Consider the following 20,747-nt stretch of genomic DNA (forward strand, 5'->3'; position numbering starts at 1 on the left):
TTTTTCACGTTTTGCGCAAGATTAAATAGCTTCAAATATTTCATTTAATAACTGATCATTATTGAAAATGCAACTCGCTCCCTCTTGAGTTACTGTTCTAATATTAGAATAAATTAACACATTTCGGTAACACTTTACGTGAAGGTATCTACATAAGAGTGACATGACACTGTCATTAACACATGAACCCTAACCATAACTTACTAAAAGAAGCGTTCTGTCATAAAAGTTTATGGCTTGCTTATAATGTTTATGACACTCTTATGCAGATACCTTCAAGTAAAGTGTAACCCACATTTCTAATGAGTGAATTATCCAGTCTCTGTGTGTGAAGAATTAAGATGAGTCATATTTTGTCAGCACACACTGTTATTAAACTAATTATCAATAAAGTGCTGGGAGACTATTATTTATTCCCCATATGGCGTGGGAGGAGCTACATGCTGAGAAGGCTGAGGAGGTGTGTGTGTGCTGGAAAAGGTGTGTGTGGTTGGTGTGTGTGTGTGTGTGTGTGTGTGTGTGTGTAAAGACAAAGAGCTTCCCCTGATGCCTATGAAGGTGGAGATTACTGCAGGGTGAACAATCACCTTTTCTACTACTTATTTGTGTGACCGTTGGCCTGCAGTACACACAGTATCTGCAGTGAAGTAGCTGCGATGCTTTTTGTCTGCATTGTGATATCCTGGAAATGGATTCTTCTTGACTTTTGTAATTACCTCTGAGCTTTTGTTTTTACTCAGTCTGCCTCCTTTTTTTTTTTTTATATTTGGGGATTTTTTTCCCTGTTTTGTTCTGTGGAAACATGGTTCGTTTTGCTCATCTGTCATCGTCGCGCAGCTGGGACCTGCTGCATGTGGACTCGGAGATTCCTGAGTCACCTCCTGCTGAAACGAAAGCGACGCCGAATGACTGTCAGGTGAGACGTTTGCAGACACGTCTGTGTGCAGCGCTAGGGCTGATGTTGTGGTTTGATAAAGTAGCCGTTTTTGGCTGCTTCTGTTGGCAGTAGCAATCATGTTTTGGAGCTGCGACAGTTATTAGTCGATCGAAAAGAAACATTTTGATTCATAATTTGTGGTTTATATAAAAGGCATTTTTATTTTGGAGAAATAACAACAAAAAAACATTTGTTGGTTCTAGCTTCTCAAATATTAGGATTTTCCGTGTCATACATACAGTAAACTGAATATGTTTGGGCTTTTGAAGACGTCACCTTGGGCTGTGGGAAATTAAAACGGGAGGCCACTTTTCACTTATTGTCTAACATTTGACGTACCAAACGATTAAGCACTTGATCCGTAATGAAAATAATTGTTAGGTGTAGGCCTTACATATTTGAACTTGATTCATCTTTGACCTAATTTAATGTCCCATACAAAAAAACAAAAGATCAACCGTTATCCTTTTTGTTTTGTTTTCACCAATCTAATCTGCTCTGCTGGAGCATCATGTTTGTGTATTGGCTGAGGTGTGATGGCGGCTGAGATCTCATTATGTTAGCTGCTATGATGATTGGGGGGGTCAAGTTAAAAGGAGCAAAGTCTCATCTCTCACCTCGGGCTGAAAGCTTGTGGTTGTTTTTGTGGCACTTCATCAGGTCTTCGTTATTGGAATTGAAACGGCCGCGAATCATCTTAACGTTGTTGATTCTTTAAAAAAATGACTTTTTTATAAACGGGCTTTTAGTTAGATGAGGGGTTTTATTGCGGTCTGATTTTATGTTCTTATGTTTTCCGTTGTGTTCTTATGTCTTTTATTTATTGCACTTTGTGATTTTTATCTGGTAAAAGTGATATATAAATAAATACTTACTTACTTCCTTACATGTATTGACCACCGAGGGGGGGTTTATTTTAGTTTCCATTTCCTGGTTTTGTGTGTCTGTGTGTCCAGGCTTTCAGGAAGGACAGTGTCACGCTGCTTTCCCATCGTTAATCAACCCACCTGATCAAGGCGAGTTGTTATCAGTTAACTAACATAAAAGGGGGGGGGGGCAGAAAGAGAAGTGTGGGGGCTTTGCTTGTTTTCTGTCACCACTTATTTTAATACAATCCCTCCCCATTTAAAGATTTTCTCCTTTCCAGGCCAAGGTTAATGCCACAAACCCCGGTGATAAGATAAGGCTGTGAGGGGACACAAGGCTTGATATCGTTAGTGTGACTGACGATATCCCCCCCCACACACACACACACACACACACACACACACACACACACACACACTGCACCGGTCGCAGTCCCCACAACGAGTAACGGAAGAGAGCTAACTAACCTCTGTCCGGAGTGACACGTTTACACAGGAGGAACAAGGGAAACCTTGTAAACATAATTAGTTAGACAGACACTATATACACGGCTTAGAGTTTACTATGAGGGTGTATTCGCTTCGGCTGAAGTAAATTGTTTTAGTGTTATTACCCGCAGAAATATAATCGTTATTAAAATGACTAGTTTTAGGCTTCAACAATTAATTTTTTTCCCCCGGTGAATTGTTTAGTCTGTCAAATGTCAGCTACATTGTGAAAAATGCCCATTGCAGGTTCTGAGAGCACAAGGAGACGTCTTCAAATTGCTTGTTTTGTCTGACCAACAGTTAAAAAAACACCCCAGAGATATTCAGTTCACAAAGATGTTTTAAAAACGGCACATTTGTAAAGCTGGAACCGGAGATTAAACAATCCAAACGATTGATGGATTGTCATAATAGTCTGATCTGTCGATCAACTACAAGTAGCTTCACCTCTGCAACGTTTCCCTACTTTTCTGCTGCTCCTGAAGGAGGTAATGTGCTTGTGCTTATCTGCCGGGGATAAGCAGCTTATTAAATGTGCTGAAACATGCAAGTAAACAAAGGGAATTTCCCGTCTGGTCATTATCGGGGGCATTTCTTTCTCGTTCCTTGTTTTGGCCAGCTAGCATGGCATTGTTCGAAGGTCTCCAGGCAAAACAGTGATTTGAGATAGCGCAAAGAATAGTGGAGCAACTTCAAATAAGAGTTCAGAATGAAGCGTCCAGTCTGTTTACAGTCGCCCTGTAATTGTCGTGGTTTTTTTTTTATTCAGGTAATTGCTTGGACTGAAAGCTAACTTTGCACAAGTAGTGAGTGGTTAGTTGTTGAGACTGACCTAAAGAGAACCGGGATGTGTGTTTGAACCAGGGAGCTCCCTACAAGCTGTCACCCAGACTCCACCTCCAAATATTCAGATCAGCCATCCTTTTTTTTTCCCTTTTTTTTTTTTTTTTTCTCGCCCCAGCCCTGCCTCCTCTTTCCTGCCCAACACAATGAGGCAGGATCCTCCTGGTTGCTATGACTTCGGGCCAGTGTCTGTATGAAATGCAACCACTGACTGTTTGGACAGCAGGGCAGGACAGAGACACATCCCCGTTCAAAGAGAAGCTGCTGTCGGGCACGGCAGGACGCGGCCGCCAGACACCGCAACACCAACCCTGTCAGCTGGAACGGGTGACGCCTCAAGACCGAATGAAGTTCAACACAAGTCTCTTGACGGGGGGGAAATAATAGTAACGTGGCGGTGTTACAGTCGTCACTCAGCTGCTCGGACTGATTCGGCGTCATAAGTCGGCAAGCCGTGGATGCGTGCGTTTTATCACAGTGGATGTGGAAAGAGAGCGAGAGACAGAGGAGGCGAGAAGCTGAGAGAGCGCAGCAGCTGGTTCCAGAATGGGCTGCGATCCATGAATCCAATTGAAGGATTAGGATGGTTTTTGTTACTTTTGACATGCCTCTGGCTTCAATGGTGAGCACTGTTAACGTGGTGGGAAACTGTCGGTCGCTTCTATCCCTGTGTCCTTTTTTTTAAATTAGACTTCCTGGCCTTTCTCTGATTCTTTAGGAAACTAGTTTCTCAGTAAAGATGCTTGCTTTCTCGATCTGTAACTGCAGTACATTTATTTTTTTTAAGTTTGTCAGATTTTTATTCACAAAACACTAATTAGACAGCATTTTTCTCTTTCTCACATCTGTTTTAAATCTTTCGAGGTATGAGCCAGCTCTTTGCAGAGTGCTGTCAGGTACCGCGAACACTCAACGACTAAAACTAACCAGGTTTCAGTTTGCCCGGCGGTGGGCTTCCCCCTGTTTGTCCATGGAGACTGAACACTTCCTGACACCTGTGTCCTTGGCCAGTTGGCCAGATTTCCCCCCTAAAAAAAAAAAATCCGTAAATGGATCCAGGCTTGTTTCCCTTTCACCGCAGCGACTTTCAATTTGTCCCTTTCCCTCTAGTTTGGGTGTTAAAGCCAACATGTCAAGCTTTAAGTCACTTTCCTCTTCGGCCATTATCGTTTAGAAAAAGATAAAAGGACTAAAAGCTATTCAAAACCTGTAGGAGGGACCCCCCCCCCCCCACTCAGATTTACTATCTTGTTATGCAACTCTTGTGTGCCTTTACTCTAGTGAAGTGGTTTCACAAAGGAGAATTTGACCAGAGCTATTAATAACTTTTAAGTGATATACTTTAATAAGTCTTTATCTGAAGTGTAAGGGAAGGTGTTTACCTCTAGTAGCTGTGATGCACAACCTCAGAAGCCTTTTCCGTCTAGTTTGTGCAGTTTGTCTCCATGTATTCAAAGCTTGACTGTCCTGTTGTTGTCCCCCTTATTTTTCCACTTCCAGTTTGATGTTCTGCGTGTTCTTTCTGTCCAGCCTCCTTAATTCAGACGATGGAAGAGAGGGGTCAGTTAAAAATATTGATATGCTCATCTTTTAGTTATTACCACAGGCTTACAGCAATAATATTGCAATAAGCTTTACCAGCGGCGGCGAGTGCTTTGCAGACTTTCTGTGGCCGAGTGGCATTTTGACAAGGACGTAGACTGCGTGGAATGAAAGAGACGTGAAGAAGATCTCCGTTTCTGCTGCGTCAATTTTAATGACTTGACTTTTTGTTTCAAACTGTCCATCACAAGTCCAACAATGGTATCCGAGTGCAATGCTAAACCAGTGTAGAGTAGGGCAGGGCGGTATGGAGAAAATAAGATGTCATGATATTTTTGACCGAATACCTCGGTATCGATACTGCAAGCGATAAATTTCGGATTGACTATGGGTGCTTTAACAAAATATTTGCACAAGAGATTTTTTGATAATAATCATAAGATATACTTTATGTCCCCGAAGGGAAATTTGTTTTGGACAGTGTCCGTTCCGCAGTTTTACAAAGACAACACAACATACAGAAAAGAAGCATCTTTCAACACATACTCTCATGCAACACACAACATGCTCTCATATACATTGGACAGGTCCCTATATAGTAAGCACATTAACTCCTTCTTTCAGTGGCAGTTGTCGGCTGCATTCTCCGCAATAAGTATATATCGTGACTATATGGCAAATAATAGAACAGCTAGAACAGTCTGGTAAGTTACTTACTGCGATGCAGCTTGTAAAACCAGGAAAAGACACTTATGCTATATCACGATATTCAAAATCGAAGAGGATTTCGATATCAATATAATATCGATATATGGCCCAGCCCTAATGTAATGTTAGAAGGCCTTTTAACCAGTCTCATGATGTGTTATTTACTGTATTGATATAATTTGATATGTGTCATTTAAGGACCTCCTTTGAAACCTATACGTGTTTTGGTTGCATTTTTTGTGTGTGTGTGGAGGAAGGGGGTGATCGGTGAAAGAATTTCGTTGGAATGGCCGATCAGTTTCAGCAACAGTGTCAGTGTCCTGGAATGTAAGTTCCTTGTCACTGTGTTTGAAGTGTGGGGGGGGGTGGGTCAGTGGCCTGACTCCCCAGCAGCAGATTCCTCACTCTAACGGCAAAAACAACTGCTTCCTCAGATACTGAGGTGGCCCCTGTTTGTTTGCTTTGCCGCTGCTCATAAAGTGGACAGAGATTTCATGAGTGAGGCTGCGCGGCAGGGCCTGCTGACAGGGTAACAATGGAGGGGAGGGGGGGGGGACAATGGCCAGACTCTGGCTGTCTGTTCTTATGGAACAACCTCCCGCCTGCTCCTTGTGATGTAATGAGCATGCACCGCGAGGAAGTGGCAGTCCTTCCCTCTCCTGTTTGTGTCTGATCATTAGGGTAGCTTTAACGGTCCTGCTGATGTCATCCCTCGCCCAGAATTCCCCTCTGATTTCCTGTTTATCCTGTCCTTGTATGTTTCTCTCTTTCCTTCATTGTCTCTTTCCTTTCCGTCCGACTGGAAACTTCTGTCCCTCTTGAGGTGGCAAAATCCCTCAAGCCTTCTCTGCCTCATGTCTTCTTTCATTTTCTGTTATTTAAGTTCCTTTTTACACGTTGTAAATGTCTGTCCTCCTCTCCGACTTGCAGGGTCAGGCTCGACGGAGGAAGAACATGACAGAGTTCCTGGGAGAGACGAATATTCCTACCCCGGAATCTCTGGGACAGATCGGTGGCTCTCTGCCCGGCATCGGGGGCGGTCCTGACAGCTGGAAGAACCGCGCCGCCAGTCGCTTCAGTGGCTTCTTCAGCTCCAACGCTGGAGCGGGGCCCTTTGGCAAGGTAACACCGATCAGACAAAGATCACATGAAATATAAGAGAGAGCGGTTTTAAAGCAAAGTGGTGCACTTTCTCTTGGCTGTTAAACAGAAATTGTAAAAGCAGTCGGGAGCTCAGATTTCTTTTCTAAACAAACATTAAAAGCAAAGAAAACAGTAGCAGGCAGCAGTGGGAGGGGCTCGGGAGGCTGTATCCCCCCGAGTTCTGGTGAGGTAATTTCCCTTCAAAGTCTCGTGTTGTTGGCTCACATACTTTCCTCTGGAAATGAGTAGGTGGAGGAAAAGCCTCCCTCAATTATATCTAACGTTTTCTTGAATTTAAAAACTCTGCTTACTCACACAAAAGCTTAAAGGAATAGTTTACGTTTTAGGAAAATCACTTATATGCTTCTTTTTTTTTTGTGCTGAGTTATATGAGAAGATTGCTACTTCTCTCGTCTGGCCAACAGTCAACTAACTTAGCTTAGCATAAAGACTGGAAGCAGGGGGAAACAGCTAGCCTGGCTCTGTCTAAAGGTAACCACGTCTGCCTTCCAGCACCTCTAAAGCTCACTATTTACCAAGAAAGCGAAATCACAAAGTGTCAAACTTTTCCTTTAAATTCTGTATCAGAGGTTTTCAACAATAATAATCATCATTGTTTATTCTAATAAAGCGCACACCACACACACGCCCACACGCTCCCATTGTATCGCCCCTCCTGAGGTCACATCCTGCACAGTAGCAGATGTCAGACGGAGACAGTATCTGTCAGTCACCTGTCAACGCCTGTCTTGTCTCTATTCACCCTAAACGTCCCCCTTAACCCCTCCAGGGCCAGAGATCCTTCACCAGGACCTGGACCTCCTGCACCCTCCATATTGTAGGGATGAACCACTGTCAGTCCCTCCTTTCACAAATTCACAAAACTTTGAAGAGAAGTGCTAATCTCGGAGCACTTTACTCCTAAATCGGTCGTACAGTTTCTCACCCATTAATGGACGTAGAACAGTATGTTTTCGAAAGGTTTCACCACCCATGAACCACTGGTCCATCTTCCCCCTCCACGCTGTAGCTTCTGCCCCCACTCCCTAGTCTGCCCCCACTCCCTAGTCACTCTATTGTTAAAGTGGTCTCAATGCACAGAGCTCATTTTCATAACTACGTAAGGGCTGCCAGACTGAACAAAGGCCTGAATGGCAGCTCCTGTTGGATTTAAGAATTACGGCGCCAGTAAGAGCAGGATTTATATGCTAATGCTTGGACTCATCTTTACTTACAGTTTGAGTGTGACAATAAAATTGAAACACAAAGGACAGAAATGCACAGTTAGTTTTGTATCTCTTCTCGCTGTCATGCCGTTAACCTCGTTTAAACTAATTAGGCTCTTAATGGTTTGTGTGTCATGGCAGGAGGCGGACCGTCTGGAGCTGCTCCAGAGCAAGCTCCACTCCTACATGATGTTCGGGCTGCCCAAGGTGCCGCGGCAGCTCTCCTTCCACCAGGACTCGTGGGAGGAGGAGGAGGAGGCGACAGACCTGGCCCTGGAGGACAGTTGGCAGAAGCTGCTGGACAACCCCGAGGTACAGCACACACACGCCGGGGGGGGGGGGGGGGGATTGTGTATACACAGACTGGAAGCTAAAATCAAATTAAAAAAAAACGTGGGGAAAGCAATTCATTGAGCTAAGATTATAAGCAAAAATGAAGAATTATGTTCTTTTGATGTGTGAAACTTCCGAGGTATTGTGCCTTCTTTCAATACTCATTTCACACACATTTCAAATTAAAAATAAAAGAACACGTTCAACTAATACAACTAATTTGCTAGGGACTGCAGTTGAAAATAAGCCTGCATGGCTAAATCTGGCACATTTACATGTTGGACTCTGTGCTCATGTGCATTGTCCCTTTTTAAGTAAAGAAATCTAAGGGACTGTAAGAAAATGATTGGTGTGGGAAATACAAAAGCAAGAGCCTCCACAGCATTATTAATATTTTATTTGCACCTTTCCTTGACATCTAGCTATCTATCTATCTAATATGTGATTAACCATTTATAACTGAAAAGAGACAAAGTAAAAAGACTGGTTTAAGAAAATGGTTTACCCTAATTGTAAAACCTAACATTCAACCTTGAAATGTTAATTCAAAAATCATTTTCATTATTTATACATTTGATCCTTTTTTACAATTATTTTCTTATTATTTTAAGTGAGAATTGATATAAAATGATAGGATCCTCCCCTACTCTCCCAAAAAAGTCAGACTAACCCTCCTTCAGCATAAAGAAAACGTGCATTACCCTTCCAGCCCTACCTAATAATTTTCATGCAATCCCTTATGAATGTTCACATAAACCAAAAATTCACTGGCAGCTGATTACTACAGGCGTACTGGCATCCTGCTTCTCGGTATGCGCCTGTCTCCTACTTCCTTATCATGTGTCTTTGTCACGCCTGCCCTGCCCTGATGCCTGTTTCCCAGAATTCTGCTTATAACGCGGTTTACTATTGCACTGCTGTCCGTACCAGCACATAAATGATAACAGCCGTCGCACGCTGTCTTGTGACTACCACCTGTTAATGTGTACATGAATAATCAGGACAGCGATATCGTCACTCAGCTGCTGTACAGTGCCGCGTACTGGATGTGCTCTCACCCCCGACAGTTAGTTACATAAGCCACATTACCGACTTGATGGCTTAAACCGATGCTGTCCAGTAATAAAGTTGGTAATGTGAGTAACTGGAAATGACCAGAACAAGTTATTTTTGTTTTTGAGAGCATGAATTAAACATTTTCTTTATATGACGCATCCCTCATGGCATGACTCAACAACAGCGTCTAACAGCACAATATATTGACCTCGTGCAAATGTGAATAGCCTCAAATAAACAATGGAAATTATATATATATATATAGTCAAATCAAGTCAAATCTGAAACTTGTTCAAACTACTTTTATAAACTATGGTTTGTCACAAACCATGACATAAAGGGCAGCGGCGAGAATAAATGATTATAATTAAGTTCACAATATTCACAGATTCTTTCATCTTTATCCACCTCTCTGTATCGTCCAGTTTCAAAATGTAGTGGCTATATACATTGTCTTATCTGTGCACAGAGGGATCTCTTACCTTCAGGCAAATTATACTTAACATATTTTTCACATTCTTACACAAACAATATCTTCTGCACTTTGGCTTTTGCACGATAAGCGGATGTTCCGACCGACATTAGCAAAGGATTTCAATGAGACCACTGTGTTTGCACAGCGGGGCTGCAGACACAGAGGGCTCTTTATTACATACTTTATTCTGATGGCTGTTATAAATTACTCTGCCTCTATAGTATTCACTGTAGGTAGGGTCATCAATTTTGCTAGACGGGATTTCGGCGCACTTAGATCTTGACCTGATATTAACGGGTGAAATGTTACAGTCAGTGCACTACAGTTTATTTCACAGCTATGGACATTTGTGACATTCAGTCATGAGAAAACTCTGTGAATGTATTTGTTATATTTATTAATATACTGTATCTGTGTTTGTGTGTGCAGACATTGACAAGGCGACAGTTCCACCAGCAGGAGGCGATATGGGAGCTGCTGCAGACGGAGGCTACCTACATAAAGAAACTCCGAGTCATCACCGATGTAAGTGCAAACTACTGTAAAGATCATGTACTGATACAAGTCTGGCTGTTGTGTAAGACAAACCGGCTTCTGTGCTGAGGTAGATAGAAACACAATGAACCTGTTTTTAAGGTCTAACAATAGACACGGCTCAGTAAAGCCGCCCACACATGATTCGTGGTAAAAGCGCTCTGTGCTGGCTGTGCCATTGTTTTCCTATGGGCAGAGCCCAACTAGGCGGAGCGCTACCCTTGGAGTGGCGCACCACTCGAAACTGCAACTGCAAATTTGTTCAACTTTGACTTCGGATGCCGCTGATCTTTCAAAGCGCAACCAATGAGATTTTAGGAGGACGTCAAACTGATTCTTGTTCAACCCTGAAAAATGATTGGAACCTCTCGTCGTGGCACCTTAGCTCTCTAACCAAGTTATCTGAATCCGTCTGAATTCAACCGCAATTGCCAGGGTGTTCTTTAGAATTAAACTCGTATACGTTGTACAATTAAACCATATACTGTATAAAATAACAGGGTTTCCCCCAGTGTATTGCAGGCCCCCCACCAGGCCTAAGCCACTGTCAATTATTTTTTTAATCTATTTTTAAGACGTGTTTTTAACTACAGTTACAGCGGGGCGGCTCGGTTGGAAACTTGGACATAGTCATATTTTCAAATCTTATCAAATGTTAGCTTTTAGCATTGACTTGATGTAGAGCCCATATGGAATCTCTCCTGTAGGTTTTTTGGCTTTAAAGGCTTTATGTCAGCGTAGTGTCTTAAAAGAAAATGTATGAACTCCTATTCTTTCGTATCACCCTCTACAGCTGTTCCTGTGTGGGCTGCTGAACCTGCAGGAGTGCGGTCTGCTGATGGAGGTGGAGCCCGCCAAGTTGTTCAGTAACATCCAGGAGATAGTCCGCCTCCACACAGCCCTGTGGAACCAGGTCATGCTGCCCGTCCTGGAGAAGGCCAGGCAGGGCCGCACTCTGCTCGACCCCACGGACCTTTACCACGGCTTCCGGACGGTCAGTTGGAAAACACATTGTAAAATATATACCAATATCGCCACAGGTACCGCAAAGAAAGGGTTATCAAGGAACCATGACCCTGTGGACTTTACTACACAGCGCTGATCAGTTTGGGGCTTTGTTAACCAGGCTAATGAGTCATTTAAAGGAGAATTCCGGCCAGTTTTTTTTACATTAATCTTGATCGCTATAGCTACGCGAGTACTTTCGATAGAAAAAACCCCGACCCGAATCAGTGCAGGTAACACGGAGAAGCTGCAGCTACGTACTACAAGCGTCCCCTGAGCTAAAACGGCAGTGGTCGGGGCAAGTTTTAGAGTGCCTTTGTGCCTCTTAACAGACACAAAATGCAATTAATATGTCTGTGCCACATGAACAGGGCCCTTACGTGTCAACAAGATGCGTTTTCAACTCAGACATTGTTTAAATTCACCTACCCTGGTCCCTGTCTCGATCCTTCCGGTAGCTAGCTTGCCCTGCTAGCTGATAATTGTTAGCCGTTAGCTGCTAGCTGCCGTCCGGTGAGTGTATTCAGACAGGCTTCTGTGATAATCATCCCAATAACAATCCATGGAGCGGCGGTGGTGTGGCTATGTCCTCCAGAGGACAGGTCATGTCACGTCTTGAAGTGTATTCCCCCCCTAAAATAAACAGTAGTGCGGTAGTAGCTGTTAGCCGCCCTCCGGTGAGTGTGTACAGCCAGATAGCCGTTAGCTGCTAGCTGCCAGGCTTCTGTGATAATCATCCCAATAAAAATCCACGGAGCGCCTGGTGGTTGTCCTGCATAGGACAGATGTAACTACATGGAAACGGGATAAACAATGTCTGTGGCTTGCACAGTAATAGCGTTACTGAAGCTTAGCTGTAGCATCGCGCTGTCTCCTGGGAATTCAGTTGTAGCAGGAAAAGGTAAACAGTAGTGTGCAGATTGGAGCGTAGTGTGTGAAGAGCGGAGTTGTTTATAAGGGAAGAAGCTTGGAGTAACGTAACTATGGAGAATATAGCAGATATACAACACACGGAAGAGCCTTTTGAGTTTGATGGGCGTCCTTATTTATTTGAACTGCTCATTTTATAAAAGTTAATGCATTTCTGTAGATTAAACTACCAAACACTATATCAAGTAGTTCAAATTGGCGTCACTGAATAACAATAAAAAAATACTGCTTACATTATCACAACTATAAGCCAATTGTGATATAATACTATTTATACTTTTGTACGTTTTGCTGATAATACTTCTGTACCTTTACTTGAGTCACATTTTGAATACAAAAAGAATTTAAAGAATAATTTTTAGAGATTGGAGTACATTTACTTCAAGGATCTGAATACTTCCTACACAGCTGTATTATTCAATGATGTTTTCAGTTATATTTCTGACTTTGATAACCTTGCAACGTTTTTGAGATGCATGAACCTAAATACCACATACTGTTTACAGGGGCCAAATGTTTATCACAGTTTTGTGTGAATGCAACATGAAAAATTAACGTTATCTGAAACAGAACCTTAATATGAGCCAGTACCCAGGATACCCTGCAAATGCACATTTCAGAGCTACACAGTCTCTCTTCATTTTGGCACAATACAGTGTTGGCTTTAGACTGAGTCCTAACTAAATGTTTTTTCCTCATGTAGATGTTGGTAATATCTCTGACGCATGTCTCTGTTTATTGTGTGTGTTCAGTTTGGCTCCAGGTTCCAGCCCTACATCCTTTACTGCATGGAGGAGGAGGGCTTGATGGAGAACATGCGCACGCTTCTCAGGGACAATGAGCTCTTCAGGACCTACGTCACGGTTAGTCCTCTCTCGCCTTAAAACTGATCCCAGATACAAGAAGCACTCTCCTCGTTCGTTGTCTTCATATATTCATATCTTTTGCCTCACTAAATGTTTGATTTCCTGTCTTTGTCTGACTCAATTCAGTGGGCAGAGACCCATAAGCAGTGTAACCGCCTAAAGCTGCCCGACATGTTGGCGAAGCCTCACCAGAGACTGACCAAATATCCACTCCTACTGAAGAGTGTTCTCAAGAAGACGGACGAGCCGTCGGCCCGCGACATTGTCAACAGCATGGTAAGGACAGTGGTGCAATGTAACTACGCACATTTACTTAAGTACAAGAACCTCAAATTTGTACTGGAGTACTTCTGTTTTGTACTTCGCGAGGAAGGAAATATTAAAACTTGAATTCACTGCATTCATTGGACAGCTTTAGTTACTGGTTACTTAACAAATTTTTGCACACAAAACATTTGCTGCTTTTCCTTGAATTTAGGACTGTTGGTTGGACAAAACAAACAATGTGAAGGTGTCATTGAGATGGCATATATATATATAATCATTTTTACAAACCAAACAATCAGTAAATGGAGAAAAGTATTCATTTCAAAATGAGCTCCACCTCCAACAGTTAAATCCTGCTTTTACATTCATGCATACATAATAATCTAATGATATAATGTAATATATAAGAGGCACTAATATAATATGATGTAATAACAACAATCACAGAGGACTTTGTCTGTATTGAGTACCTTTACCGCTAATACTTTAAGTACATTTCCCTGATTATACTTAAGTAACATTTTCAAAGCAGGACTTTTACTTGTAACAGAGTATTTTTAGTGTGGTATTGGATCGGAATACTTTGTGTAGGATGAAGAAAAGTGGATAACGTGATGCTTTTCCATTCGCCACAGAAGAATGTCTGACCATGTACTTCTGTGTTTTTCCTCCTTAAGGTGGCTGCGGTAGAGGGCTTCATCAACAGCGTGGAGTCCCGGATGCGACAGCGTCAGGAGCAACAGAAGCTGGCCACCATTTCTGCCCGTATAGACTCCTACGAGGCTGTGGAGGGCAGCAGTGAAGAAGTGGAGAAGGTAAGAAACAATTTATGGGAGCTCCAAATATTTTTCCACGTCTCCTTCGGGGGAAAAAAAGCCCTGTCAGATATGAGACTTCATGTAAGATGTCCTATATTAAATATCCTTTTCCTGCCTTTCAGTAAGACATATTGTCAATAGGAAAAAAGTGATTAAATGTGACATTATGGCTGGTGAAGGATGTGCAATATCTGGTACGGCATTGTGTGTCAGTTATTAATCATAGCATGAGTTAATGGGAAATGTGCAATCTGGGTAGAATATGTGCAATATGAGGGGGAGGAGGTGCAGTAGGTTCTCTTGTGTGTGTGTGTTAGTTAGTTATAGTCATGGATGTATTAAGAGGTTATAGTGCGATGTGTCACCTTTTTTGTTCTCTCGGCTGCCCGAGACAAATTTCTTCAATAAAAGGCGTAATTTATTTCCGCTTCGTGCTATTTTGTCTTTTTCCTGTCAGATCCTCAAGGAGTACAACCGCTTCGACCTCATGGCTCCCATGAGAGGAATCTCCTCGGAGGAGACGCGACAGCTGCATCTTGAGGGAGCGCTGAGGATGAAAGAGGGCAAAGACAGTAGGGTAAGAGTGACTCACACTGCTGCTTGTAAACACATGATGAGCGCTTCTTATCTTTATAGTCTACATCTGGTTCCTTTACTCTCGCTTCACAGTCGCCTCACATTTCACATAAAATGGTGGACCCCGTAGAACAAAAAGAAAATGTTTCGGTCAGATCTGTGATGAGTTTCTCTTCCTTTTAGATGGATGTCTATTGTGTCCTGTTCACCGACCTGCTGCTGATTACCAAGCCAGTGAAACGAGTGGAGAAAGTCAAAATCATCCGCCAGCCTCTCCTCATTCACAATGTCGTCTGTAAGGAGCTCAAAGACCCTGGTGAGTCATAATTGAGACATATTATTGATAAATATATTCATGGAGCTGCAAAGATTAATCGATTTTTTTTTAGTCATTTTTTTATGAAAAATAAAGGTAAGGTTTCTCTGATTCCAGCTTTTTAAATGTGAACATTTTCTAGTTTCTTCTCTCCTCTGTGACAGTAAACTGAATATCTTTGAGTTGTGGATAAAACAAGACATTTGTCTTAGGCTTTGGAAAACACTGATCGACATTTTTCATCATTTTCTGACATTTTAAAGACCAAACAACAAGTCCATTAATGGAGAAAATAATCATTGCATATATCTTAAAAGCATTGGCAGAAATCAGCCTTATTTTGGGGGAAAGTTGGAAAAAATGCTAATATGAAACATTTGAGAAGCTTTAGATTTAACTTGATAAATGTATTGCTTACCTTATTAGATTTGCTTCAGTGTGAATGAGCTGCAGTTACTGACTGAAGCTTCAATAATAGAACTGCCACCAATTATTAACAGCTACGTCATTCAACTGAATGGCATGAAACTGGCTGTGACTTCTTTCCAGTTAATGCTGACTTTTTTTTGGGTGTGCTTTATGTCTCTGTAGGCTCCTTCATCCTCATCTACCTCAATGAGTTTAAGAGTGCAGTGGCAGCCTACACTTTCCAAGCCAACAGCGCCACCCAGGGGCGGAGCTGGGTCGATGCAATCTGCAATGTCCAGGTTGGAGAGCCAGTTCAGTTCTCTCATTAAATGTCAAACTCATGGTGGAGCTGGGAGGGAAATAAGATTCCGAGACTTACAGTGGCTGTATTAATGACCCTGCAGAACCAGCTCCAGAAGCTTCGCACTGAGGAGGTCCTCCGCCAGCAGAACAGTCTGAAGACGTGTACACCGCGCGAGGAAGACGAGAGCAGCAACTCCACCACAAGTTCCCCGTGCATGAGGCACAAAGACCAGGAGAACTCAAGGTACTCCAATGTACAACGCACCTGTAAGAAATGACTAATGCCTGCAATTGTGAATGCAATTGCATTAGGGCTGGGCAAGATGGAGAAAATCAGATATCACAATATTATATATAGACCAAAATACCTTGATGTCGATATTGCACGGTGCTTTCACAAAATATTTTCACAATTAGATTTTCGATAAATAATCGACAGTAATGTGGATCTAATGACTAAGTGTAACAGTAGAACAACTAGGACAGGCTGGTAAGTTCAGAAAATGACTTTACTGTAACGAAGCCTTTAAAACCAGGAAAAAAAAAAAACAACCCTTACCATATAACGATATCCAGTCTCATTTCGATATAATCGATATATTGCCCAGCCCTAAACTGCATCATTCAAAAAAATAGCAAATTACACCCACTTGCTTGTTTTCTTTAGTTTAGATAGTGGTAGTTTTTAAGCCTAACGATCCAGTTAACTAACCAAACCTCTCCTTTTAGCCAATCGGATGGTTCCACTGAGACCCTGTCGGTGATGGACATCGACGAACCAGGCGAACACCAGCATCCTTCCCCCAACAAGGGAACCGGTAAGAATGACACGTGTGAGGTCCAGCAGTCTCAGCCCACGAGCCCCCACCGAGTTCACTCCAGACTCTACACTGAGCACGATCGAGAGGCGGGGCCTGAGGGCGAGGAGGAGATGGACCCCCAGTGTCGCTCGCTTTCCATGGACAGCGCCTACGGTACCCTCTCCCCCGAGTCCCTACTGAGAGAACTCCAGCCTCAGCCGGGCCAAAGCGAAGGTGAGGACGTGGAGCAGGAAGAGACAGAAATAGCGGAGGATGAAGAGGAGGAGGAGGAGGAGGATGATGATGATGCTGCCTCACTGGGGTCCCAGCTGTCGGTAGTCCAATCCTTTAAACCCCGCCGGCGGCCTCATGTTCAGCCGCGACTCCACTGCCTCCAGAATCTGTCCTTATCCCGCTCTGAGGACAATCTGCTGCAGCGCCTCCACGCTAAAAGCACCATCTCCCACACGCACTCCCTCAGATCCGAGGCGCAGGACCAATCCCAACGTAGGGACGTGAAGACATCGCCGCTGGCACACAGTAAGAGCCTGACGGAGTTGGGCCAAAACTGCATGGAGCCGTTTTCCAGTGACCTGGACCAGTCTGACGACTGCTTGAGCATGAGCATGCCCTCAGACAAACTGTGCGCCGCCATGCATGAGCACACGGCGCCCGCGGGACCATGCGAGGGCGACGGTCAGTCCCAAAGCAACAGCTTAGACGGGGAGGTGGCTCCGTCCGCCTGCGTAGAAAGGAAAAACGAGTCAACAGGCGCCGGTGATTCGGGGGAAATGTCACCTAAAAAGAGGAAATCCCCAGCCCAGCAGCACAAGAAACTGACACTGGCTCAGCTGTATAGGATACGCACCACTCTGGTCCTCAACTCCACACTTACTGCATCGTAAGTCATTACTTCTGTAAAACCAGTTCAGGGATTATACTCAGTCAGTAGTTTGAGAATGGACTTGTTCGTTTTCTTGCTAAGTTATATGAGACGATCGATACCACTCTCATGTCTGTACGGTAAATATGAAGCAACCGCCGGCTCTGCTCTAAGGTCACACAATATGCCTACCAGCAAAAGGTCCCTATTAACACGCTATATCTTGTTTGTGTAACGCAAGGCTCCAGGAAGAAAACTGCATCAATCTACAACTCGTCATTTTTTAACTCTTTGGCTTTTGGTACGAATTAAACAAACGAGATATTACCGTGTTAGTGAGCTTTAGAGGTGCTGGTAGGTGGATTGTGTTAGCGTTTGGACAGAGCCAGGCTAGCTGTTTGCACTCGTTGTGCTAAGCTAAGCTGCTGCTGGCTATAGCCTCATATTTAGAGGTACAGACATGAGTGGGATCAAGCTCCCCTTTTAACATTTGGTAAGAAAGCAAAGACGTGCATGTTGAACTATTCCCCTGACCATTTAATTTGGTTGTCGATTTAGCATTTTCTTACTTTAGGGAATGTGTATTAATGTTTTTTTTTTTTTGTCTTTTCTTGTTCCCAGGGAGGTATAACCACTCTTCCAAACAGCTGACCAGTGGCATGCGGGCATAATAAGGAACAACACTTGTGCTTCGATGGACTGTATTTCTTGAGACACAAATGCACTCTCTCTCGTGTTGTCCTCTCCCTTCTGGTTGCTTTTTGGACACTGATCGTACCAATTTTTGCATTTCAACATTTTCTTCTTTGCTCTTGCATTGGTTTCCGTATTCATCGCGTGGAAGGGAGAGGCTGAGAGACATTAACTGCTTGCACTTTGCAATGGAAGTAGCATTATAGGGGCTGGGACCTTAAGGTGGACTGTGGAGCTGAGTCCTGCATCTTCTGCCGCTCAGTTACCCGAGTCAAAGAGAGAAGGAACACTACGTTTTGAAAATGCCCTCTACGTGTGGCAAAAAAATAAATACTGCACCTAGGACGACGTCCTAATATTTATACTACTCCTGGTTTGCTTTAACAAAAGAAAAAAGAAAAAATTGCACAGTTATCTGTTAAGTAGAAGAATCACTAAAAGGAGTGAATATACATTTACAGTCACACAATGAATTGTTTGCTGTTTGTGTGAGTGAGTCTGTCTTGTGTTTGAATGATAACATGGTCCTCAATTCCTGACTGAACCAATTCCCATCTCCTGTGAATACGCTAACACACCCAAAGATGGAAGGAGATTCCCAAGAAGAAAAAAAATAAAATGCACCCAAAAAAAAAAGGAGGTCCAATACAGCCAATCATGTTTCAACACACAGATGGACTTCCTTCCTCACTGTTACTCTTGGTTGAACTAACGCCAATTGGTATGTTACACTAATGAGTTGATTTCCTAAAATAAAACAATGACTGAATATGAGTTGTTTTGAGGAACTTCCTGCACTGTCTATATGTATATATTATGGCTTGAGTGTGCACTCAACTTTTGGGGGGGCCTAAATGTATCAAAACTACACGAGCGTTAGCGTGGTCGTAGGAAAATGAAAAGAAGTCTACACTTGAGTAATGCCTGTGTATTTCATTAGTGTACACTAAAAACCACTTGAACAACAATGGTTGGGTTGGATATTCTGTAATGAGTGAATCAGTTGTTTTTCCAGGAGATTTACTTAACATTCAGCTTTTCAGATCAGTGAGTCATAACCTTACTCCAATTGCCCAAACCAAATAGGCTAACTGTTTAGTTTTTTTTTGTTAATGTGTAATATTTATTATGCCTGCTATGTTTTATATATAAGATATTTATATTATTTGCTTCAATGATTTGTACATTTTTATGTTGATGTAGTCTTAATATTTTTCTTTTCTTGCCAGGCATGAATGTGCTATGAACCAAAATCATGTGTTTCCTCTTTCAGGAATGATGTTAAAGTGTCTTACAGAATAAAAACGCTAAAATACTTTATCCCTCTTTTTAATGGTTTAATCCATTGTAATGGAGTGGTTCGAGGGGAAAGGCTGAATCTGAATTATCATCATTATTATAGTATTAAGCACTAAAAACTACATGAACTGGTCGCCATGCTCTCATCTATCATGTTTTTGACGCAGACGGCAGGTGGCAAACTAATGTGTTTAAGGGAGGTGAAGAAGAATGACACCAGACAGGTCGTGACCACATGTGACAGTGAGTCATTGGATTGAATGAATGGCCCCTTTTCTGTTTCTGACATACTAGAAATTACTTTTATCACTTTTTTCGGCATACTACAACTTTTTAATTACTTTTTTCCGACATACTATGACTTTCATCATTTTTATCGACATGCCATACTATGACTTTAATTACTTTTTTCGACATACTATGACTTTTTTCGACATTCTATACAATTACTTTTTTATCACTTTCGGCATACCATACTATGACTTGATTACTTTGACATACTATACTATGACTTTAATTACTTTTTTCGACATACTATGACTTTTTTTCCCCGACATACTATACGATGACTTTTTTTTCAACATACTATACTATGACTACTTTTTTCGACATTCTATACAAATACTTTTTTATCACTTTCGGCATACTATACTATGAATTTTATCACTTTTTTCTACATACAATACTATGACTATCACTTTTTGCGACATTCTATACAATTATACATCGACATACTAAACTATGAATTTTTCTACTTACTATACTATGACTTTTTTTCGTAATACTATGACTTTTTTATCACTTTTTCGACATACTATGACTTTTTATCACTTTTTTCGACATACTATGACTTTTTATCACTTTTTTCGACATACTATACTATGAATTTTTCTACTTACTATACTATGACTTATCACGTTTTTCGACGTACTATACTATGATTTTTTTTTTCAACATACTATACTAAGACGAGAGAGGAAAGTATTGCTGGACAGGTGTCTTGCATTCAACAAAGCGGCCAGCAGCATCACAACAGTCTCAGTATCCACAGGAAGATACATCAGGATAACCACAGTGATCTGGGAGCTGACACAAGAAACACTTCACTCTAATGGAGGACATTATCTGGACAAGTTGTGTAAAAAGTTTCTACTTTGTGCGTTATATGATCTACATTTCATTGTCCAGTTCATATGAATAAACCGCTTTATTGTTGTAATTTTTTTATTCAGTGGTAAGGCTCTCTTACAATAACTTTATGTAGTTACACTTTATTAAACAGGTGATATGAAAAACATTTGATTTCATGTGAAGAAAGGTCTTTTAATGACTTTCTGACATACTATACTATGACTTTATCATATTTTTTGACATACTATGTTATGACTTTTTCCATCACTTTTTGACATACTATATGCTATGACTTTATCA

At 42.0% G+C, this 20,747-nt stretch overlaps 1 protein-coding gene across 4 annotated transcripts in view; it reads left to right on the forward strand.

Annotated features, from left to right (window-relative positions):
• plekhg5b (pleckstrin homology domain containing, family G (with RhoGef domain) member 5b) overlaps positions 1 to 19,337 on the forward strand; it is a 91,231-nt gene extending 71,894 nt beyond the window's left edge. For all 4 annotated transcript variants that reach the window (XM_078255787.1, XM_078255788.1, XM_078255789.1 and 1 more), the window contains 13 exons: positions 6,316 to 6,507; positions 7,896 to 8,066; positions 10,048 to 10,143; positions 10,946 to 11,146; positions 12,840 to 12,950; positions 13,080 to 13,229; positions 13,898 to 14,035; positions 14,496 to 14,615; positions 14,798 to 14,930; positions 15,522 to 15,637; positions 15,743 to 15,885; positions 16,371 to 17,342; positions 17,946 to 19,337. In XM_078255787.1, coding sequence (XP_078111913.1) covers positions 6,316 to 6,507; positions 7,896 to 8,066; positions 10,048 to 10,143; positions 10,946 to 11,146; positions 12,840 to 12,950; positions 13,080 to 13,229; positions 13,898 to 14,035; positions 14,496 to 14,615; positions 14,798 to 14,930; positions 15,522 to 15,637; positions 15,743 to 15,885; positions 16,371 to 17,342; positions 17,946 to 17,955 — 2,553 coding nt within the window. In that variant the 3' untranslated portion in view covers positions 17,956 to 19,337. The remainder of the gene's footprint in view (positions 1 to 6,315; positions 6,508 to 7,895; positions 8,067 to 10,047; positions 10,144 to 10,945; positions 11,147 to 12,839; positions 12,951 to 13,079; positions 13,230 to 13,897; positions 14,036 to 14,495; positions 14,616 to 14,797; positions 14,931 to 15,521; positions 15,638 to 15,742; positions 15,886 to 16,370; positions 17,343 to 17,945) is intronic.
• The last annotated feature ends 1,410 nt before the right edge of the window (positions 19,338 to 20,747 follow it).

Source organism: Sander vitreus, chromosome 7 (assembly GCF_031162955.1).
Source record: "Sander vitreus isolate 19-12246 chromosome 7, sanVit1, whole genome shotgun sequence".
In the NCBI taxonomy this organism is placed as follows: domain Eukaryota; kingdom Metazoa; phylum Chordata; class Actinopteri; order Perciformes; family Percidae; genus Sander; species Sander vitreus.